The 7,963-nt window shown below is 35.8% G+C and overlaps 1 protein-coding gene across 16 annotated transcripts in view; it reads right to left on the bottom strand.

Annotated features, from left to right (window-relative positions):
- plekha5 (pleckstrin homology domain containing, family A member 5) overlaps positions 1–7,963 on the bottom strand; it is a 179,738-nt gene that overhangs the window by 60,320 nt on the left and 111,455 nt on the right. For 14 of the 16 annotated variants that reach the window (XM_082166732.1, XM_082166742.1, XM_082166745.1 and 11 more), the window contains one exon: positions 1,895–1,978. In XM_082166732.1, the coding sequence (XP_082022858.1) occupies positions 1,895–1,978 (84 nt within the window). Of the gene's footprint in view, positions 1–1,894; positions 1,979–3,532; positions 3,677–7,963 lie in introns of those variants that run through there. The other 2 variants (XM_082166734.1, XM_082166735.1) reach the window with 2 other exon arrangements.

The following is a 7,963-nucleotide window of genomic DNA, read 5'->3' as shown; positions in this document are numbered from 1 at the left end:
AAAAGGAGATGTTTAGCAAAACGTTCATGCAAACACTGAGAATTGTTCACACTTTACAATAAGGTTTCAATAGTTAATGCATGAACTGACATGAACTTACACTGAGCGAAACATTCATTACAGTATTTATTCATCTTTGTTAATGTTAGTTAATAAAAAATAGTCATTCGTTGTCTGTTCATGTTAGTTCACAGTGCATTAGCTAATGTTAACAAATACAACTTGTGATGTTAATAATGCATTAGTAAATGTTGATATTAACATTAAGTAAGATTAATAAATGCAGTAGAAGTATTGCTCATTCTTAGTTCATGCTTACTAAAGTAGTTCATTAATGTTAACTAATGTTAAACCTTATTGTAACTAAATGGATAAAAAAAACAATAAAAGATTTATTGATACTGATTATTTTAGAACCATTTATATACTATTATTATTATTATGATGATATTCATTGTAATGTTATTATGTATTTATTTTATTTTGAGTATTTATTTTAAATGTGTTTGTCATTTCTTTAATATTAATAATACATATTTCATTTTTAAATACGAATGTAGTTTTTTATATTTTATTTAGCTTTAATTTCATTGTAAGTTCAAAATTCAAATTTTCACGTTTTTTTTTTACATTTATTTTTTCATCCAACATTTTATTTGTAATATATTTCAGCATTTGTTCTAATTGACAAAATTTATTTTTAACAGTTTTAGATTCATTTTTAGTTCACAGTAAGAACGCAGCCTGTAATATGTAGTACGGACTACTTTCACTGTGCTTTTTTTTGTCATTTCTTCTCATCTTTGGAGGTTGTAGATGTCAGATGACAGCAGAAAACATCAGCTTTTGTGTTCCACAGACCAAAGAAAGTCAAACAGGTTTGAAACAACACAAGAGTGAACATTGTCCTCATCAGATTTGCATCTTTCCGTGGCAGATTCGGTCTCTGCAGAGCGAGAGGATTTGAAGTTTATCTACGGCAGCGTTTAGTTGGTTATCTGCGAATGGAGACTAACAGAGATTAAGCGGGTAAGCGGCGGCGGAGGGAAGATGTTGACTTTGCTAGAGGACGCAGGAGAGAGATGAGGAGGAAGAAGAGAAGAGAAAGAGAGCAAGATAAAGACTGGAGATGTGTTTGACAGCTCGTTCTTCCAGTGGTTTGAGGGCATTCGGCTGAACACAATTATCAGGAGAGCAGCTCGCGTTGGACAGGAGAGGTGAGCTGTGAAGAAGAGGAGCGTTTTCCCAAGCCATGACTTCACTATAAACCCGTCGGCTCCAGTCCAGTAAACACCACCCCGGATGGATCCACGCACATTATAATATTCTCAGCTCTTCATTAATTGCTGGCCTGTTAATTGGTAGTAGCTTTGTGTGAAAATGTGGGGGTGTGTTGACTATTTAGTGGCTCTTTCTTTTTAAACCACATACACAAAGAGTAGCACTGGTATCCATTAGCACACGGCCTGAGAAAAGCAATGCTTCTCATAAAAAAACGTAAAGGTTTTAACACACAAAAAAAAGTGCGCACACATATTTTTATGAGATTCAATCAACATGTAGTCATCAGCAGACTAATGGAATATAATAATGCCTTTTCATCCTGAGTGGCTTAAAATTCTTTTAACTTATTTGTCTCAAATGTAGTACTTTTTCTCATTTTTATAATTCTTTATACCTCCAATTAACCAACATTCAATGCAACCCTAAAAACAAAAAGCAAATGGACGTCCTTCCCCTCTGTGAGACAACATTAGAGGAGTGCATTATCCAACATGATGAATGTGATTTTTGTGTGAACTTCAGACAAAGCGCTGTGTTTCTGACTCAATGCTGCAGGAAACTGTGGAGAGAGAGAGAGAGAGAGAGAGAGAGAGAGAAAGAAGTGACTCACTGTTCGTTGACGACAAAGATGCAGTTGTCTTGCGAAGGAACGCCTGTGACGGGATGCTTGCAGGTCACCTTTCGCTCATTGTGACTGTGGGAGAGAAAAGAAACAGAAATTGTGGGAATTAGAGACATGCAAGACTGCTGTTCACACTCTGACACCCGATAAAGAGCCGTTTGATATAGCGATGTGATTTACATGCTGGCCTGCTGGAAAAGATTACCGTCTGAATGTTGCTATCAGGGCGGAGAAAATTGTGGTATGGTCTGCAAACTGTATTTTTCAATCTGCATTAGTATTATCTGCTTATCTGTGTTATTATTTTTTGCAAAGCAACTGGTGGACACATGGAGGATGTTTAAGCAAAGTCAAAATTTATCTTAAAAACGGAGGTGTCATTATGAGTAAATATTGGCTACTACTAGTATTTTTCTAGTAAGTTTAAAACATAAATATAAATATTTAATTAATTAATTAATTACTAAAAAAAATTATAAAACACAAATTTTTTTTTTGATAAATGTGAATAAAAATACAATTATATACACGTGTATTCAATACATTTGGAATTCAAGTATTTATCATAAAAAATTATTAATACTGTGATATACAATTTGTCAAACTGCCCGTCAACAGTACCTATTTACAATATTTACATAAAAAAATTATTTAAATAAAAAAATGATATATATAATATGATAAAAATATATTTATATTGCGATCAAAAACAGGAATAAAAAATATTATAAAAAATAAATGTGATAAATGATTCATACTGTAATTAAAATAAAATTATAAATAGAAATGTAAAATATATATATTTTATGAAATAAATAAATAAATATATAAATAAATATAAATATATATATATATATATATATATATATATATATATATATGATAAAAAATATTTATATTGTGATCAAAAACAAGAATAAAAATACTGTAATTAAAATAAAATTATAAATAGAAATTTTAAATATATATATTTTATGAAATAAATAAATAAATATATAAACAAATAAATATTAATATTAATATATATATATATATGATAAAAAAATATTTATATTGTGATCAAAAACAGGAATACAATTTTTATAAAAAATAAATGTGATAAATGATTCATACTGTAATTAAAATAAAATTATAAATAGAAATGTAAAATATATATATTTTATGAAATAAATAAATAAATAAATAAATAAATATATATATATATATATATATATATACACACACACACACACACAGTATATACAGAATATATATACAATGTATTATATATGAATTGCTTGTTTTTTTGCTCAGTTGCAAGTCACTTTGGATACAAGCATCTGCTAAATGAATACATGTAAATAGTTATCATTATAACTATAACTAAACTATAACCCAAACTATAACCCAACTAGATTGAGCAAAAAAGGTCTCCCAGGATAAACGTCAGCTCCTCCAGCTGATAGTCCACCTAAACCAGCTCTGACCAGTTACAACCCACGCAAAACCACAAACTACCTTCAGAGGTCCGAGTCAAACATGATGTAACCCAGATGAAAACTCAACAGATGACATCTACCCAAAAATCTCCTCAGCAACATCCATCCTCCTGAATAAACACTCACACACTCACAGAAAACTACACACCTTGAGCGAGGGGTGGTGCAGAATTTCAACATGTCTCTCCCTCCGGGGGGCCGCCAGTGGCTCTGTATCCCCTCAATCCTGTCTCTCTCTCTCTCCACTCCCGCTGTTTACCACCAACCCAAGCATGTAGTCACTGCTGCTGCCTTCCTCAGTCATACGCCCCGATCACAAGAGCATGGAGACAGACACCCCCCCACCCGCCGTCCTCTCCACCCTCTTCCTCTCTGCCATGAGGCGCCGGCGTCTCAATAAATACAATTACCAGCGCAGTCACACGCAGACTGAGCCATGAGAGGACAGAGGAGGCCGTTCACACCAGAGAAAGGCCGTTTAGCAGTGATAAGCGCACACAACGGGCTCTTCTCTCACACGGAGGAGTCACAGGGCCGCTGGGTAACATGTGGACAGACTGCGGCATGCTGGTTAAGAACATGTTTTGAGGCGAACGAATCAAGGTTGAGGACAACTTCACAAAACAATCACACACAGAGAGTTGAGGAGAACTTCACAAAACACTCACACACATGCAATAAAGCACATATTTTCCAAACAAATTTAGCATAACGGATGAGTGTCAAACATGAGATGTGATTTTCTATTTAAGCGCCCCTCGAGACCTTTAAACCACCTGAGTTTGGGGTGATTTCGGCATCCAGGCGGGGCGACCGGCTACTACAAGCCTCAGAGTCCGACCTAATCTGCACTTTGCAATGTAGTGTTGTCAAAAGTATTGATTTTTCAATCGATACTGAAATATCTGAAACGCTTCCAATTCTCATTTTCTGCAGAATACACGATACCAGCTGCACTTTCTCACTCGATCTCTCCAACAGCGAGTGACACACAAACACGCCTCTCCTCTCTCACTCAATTCTTTTGCTCCGGATGAATATTGTTGGTGTTACAGGGCTTGAATTTCGGCATGAGGTTGTGCGTATTGCGCATTATTTTACTTATTCCCGCAGATTTTGTGCTCACAACCATAGTGCGCGCACATAAAGCCGCCTCTCAGTACTAAATTTAGTTCTTTTTTACTGCTTATTGTGCTTATAAACAGTCAAATACACACAAAATAATGTCAAAATGCTGGGCTTCGTGAGTATTCAAGTAAAGACACGCAGTTATGTTTTAGGTGAACGTAAACAGTTGAGAAAGAAAACACGTGTAAAATGGTATAATGGATATATATATATATTTACGTTTTTCACAAAAAAGTATATATATAAATATTTTAATGAAAAAAAATAGACTTTACAATTTAAAACATACAATAACATATGTTATTGTATGTTTTAAATTGTAAAGTCTATTTATTTATTTTTTTCATTAAAATATTTTTACATCATGGTGATATTTGTTACACTGCCTTTATGCAAATGAAAAAAAAAATATTTTCCATTCAATTTAAGTAGTATACATCTTTTTGCATTACGGTAATGACAATTTTGGAGGATATATGCTTGTGTCAAGAAAATAATTTCTCAATACAAAAAAACCCAAAACAAAATCAAATCTTAAAGCTAAAAAACAAAAAAAAACCTATAATAAAAAAGTCCACAGAGGTTGATGCCCACACTGAGCAATTGGATGTATGATGGATTGAAAAGCGGTTGTTAAAGTGATTGTCATCTTCCCAGAGTGAGTGTTGCCTTGGCAACAATAAATTAGCCAGTACACAGCAGAGAAACCATGAGCACGGTCGTCCCAAACGGTTTCAGCAACCGAAGTCTGAGTCAATCGAGTCAATCATTTCGCTCTCAGTGGGTTTCAATTGAACAGATTTCGAGATGAGAAGCACAAAAGGACACAGAACACCTAAGGATCTTGTCCAAGGTGAACGAGAGACAATCAATGTGTTACTGTTACTTAGACTTTAGGACAAACGCAGAGTTAAAAGCTTTCAAAAAGCAGATTAGATAAAGATTTTCAGTCCGGTATTCAGCAGAGCCACGACAACATGAAGACGCATGATCAGCCACTGGTAAAGGAAACACTATGCTTGGGCTCAGCCCTAGTTAACACTCCCTCACTGAGTACATGTGACACGACACCATACATCATGTCACGTATAGACCGCTGCGGGGACGTCTTCATGCATACATGCATGGCCGACAGCAGATCGCATAAAAATAGCTCTCTCTCTCTGCCACTCAGAGGTGCGTTTGGGCGAGGAGGTCACACTTCACTTGTCACAGATCACCCAGGGCTGGTCGACTCCTCTGCAAGGCCTGCAGGGACAGCAGGTGCGCTGGAGAACAGGTGGACACGTCCAGCTGTGGACGAGGTGTTCGAGGTGTCCACCCCCTAAAACGGCCCGAACGAGAGAGACGGCGGCGGATGATTGAGGAGCTGTCAAGAAAACACACATCTTCATGAATCTCCACAACACGACGGCACTCTGAACGGCTTTTTTAAGGCGTGTTAAACACAGATTGATTTTCTTGACATTGAGGGACACATAGTTTTACAGATGGGTTTATAAACTACACACAGCTGCCACTTCAGTGTAACCGAGACAAGTAAAGGCATGGTAAAAACACAAGTTATTCTACTTTTTAACTATTTAATCTACTGTATTTAACTATTTAATCTACTCATCTTTCGTATTCCCGGGTCAGTTTTTGACCCTGTGGAATGTTAGCTTTACAGTAGAGCCACAGTTTACTTCACAAAAAGGTGTAAAAATGTATTTATATAAAAATAATTATGTGTATTTTGATAGTCTTAAGCAAAGTTTTTTTTTTTTTAACTAAACAAATGTATTTTTTTTTTACTAATCGTATTTACCTCTTCCGGGTCAAAACTGACCCGAATGCGATTGGACGGATAATGCACAAAAAAAAAATGTAAGATCAACTGCAAAAATGAGTAGACACACTTGAAAATGATTTTAAGCAAAATAGTTGAAAGCCTATAAATACAATCACTCGTCACATGACATTATTGCCAATTAATTTTGACCAATAGGTGAAATTCGGAGTTTGAAAAAGTAGTTTTTATAAAAGAACATCTAAATGGCGTACAGGAAGTTTGTTTGACTATTGGTGTTCATGATCTCATGATCCAAGGAATCTATTAAGACCAGTTTCACTACAATAGACACAATTAATCAAAAGCTATTAGCATTTTCTTTTTTACCACAAGGTGGCGCTGTCTCGAAACTGGCGTCGATGACACTTACAGAGTATCATAACATGTCAATGTGTTTCTAAAATGGTCAATATGGGAAAATTGGTATAGTTATATAAAATCTTTAGATTTTTGGCCATACCGTTCAGTAATAACTATATTTCATATCTCATAACACTGAGTTTGGTGTCTAAACGCTGTGGAGATACAGCCTCGGGTCCATTTAACCGTGCTCTTCGTCAAATTTGTGAGCGGAAATGCTTGCTTTGAACAGCTTGGACACAAATGAAGTGAACCTAGGCTTGTTTTTCTCTCACGCACTTCAAAGAGACGAGCACTTAATTTGATTAATGGGGTAAAACTAGTAATATTAGTAATGGAGAACATAGAGCGGTTGATAGCTCATTTTCTGCTGGGTCATTGTGAAAGCCCGCGGCGGCGCAAGGGAAATTGCTGAAAATGAAAATGCTCATGTGATCATTCGACGAACATGGAGCTCATGAACGAGAGAAGTGCCTGTCCTCGCCACCGGCCACAGAGACGAGACTCAGAGAACAACACACCGCATTAAAGACATACTGGGAATGATAAGACTGGAGTGATGGATGTTGTGGAAATGATGGTACATGTCGGTATATTCACTTAAAACCCTGTTGCACTTACTAAGAGCGGGTGCGGATTTGATAGCAATCAGTGATGTCGGGGGAAATTCAGTAATGATTATTTTATTGGAATAAAATCAAGAAGCATTTTCCACTGTTCCTTTACTCTGACGGCAAACAAGCACATTACAAATCACACTAATTGGTTGTAAACACAATTTGTCAAAGCATAAGCCACAGGCTAAGAGAGAGAGAGAGAGATGAGCAAACAGAGAGAGTGATCATGACAGGAAGTGATAATGCTTTTAAAAGGGAAGCACATGTACGGAGAATCAATATAAAGTGGGCAACAAGATAAAAATGGTTTCTGTATTTTAACACAAGCAGCTTTTAAGATGATGCTGTACATCAGTCAACTTTGGATGTGTATTCAAAATAACATTTATATATTGTACTTTTTTTTTTTTTTTTTCAGTATGCATACTGTACCAAGTATGCAATCTGCATGGCATGGGTTCACACACTTTGGTTAACTTCAAATTCAAGGACTTTCCAGGTCCAATACCCTCAAATTAAAGGACTTAATGTGAGGGGACAGTTCAAGTGAGAGCAAGGTTACATCGTGTTACCCTTGTAAGATACAGTACAGGCCAAAAGTTTGGACACATTACTATTTTTAATGTTTTTGAAAGAAGTTTCT

Source organism: Leuciscus leuciscus (genome assembly GCF_965113295.1).
Source record: "Leuciscus leuciscus genome assembly, chromosome: 4".
Lineage (NCBI taxonomy): Eukaryota > Metazoa > Chordata > Actinopteri > Cypriniformes > Leuciscidae > Leuciscus > Leuciscus leuciscus.
This window is presented reverse-complemented; position numbering and strand designations above follow the sequence as displayed.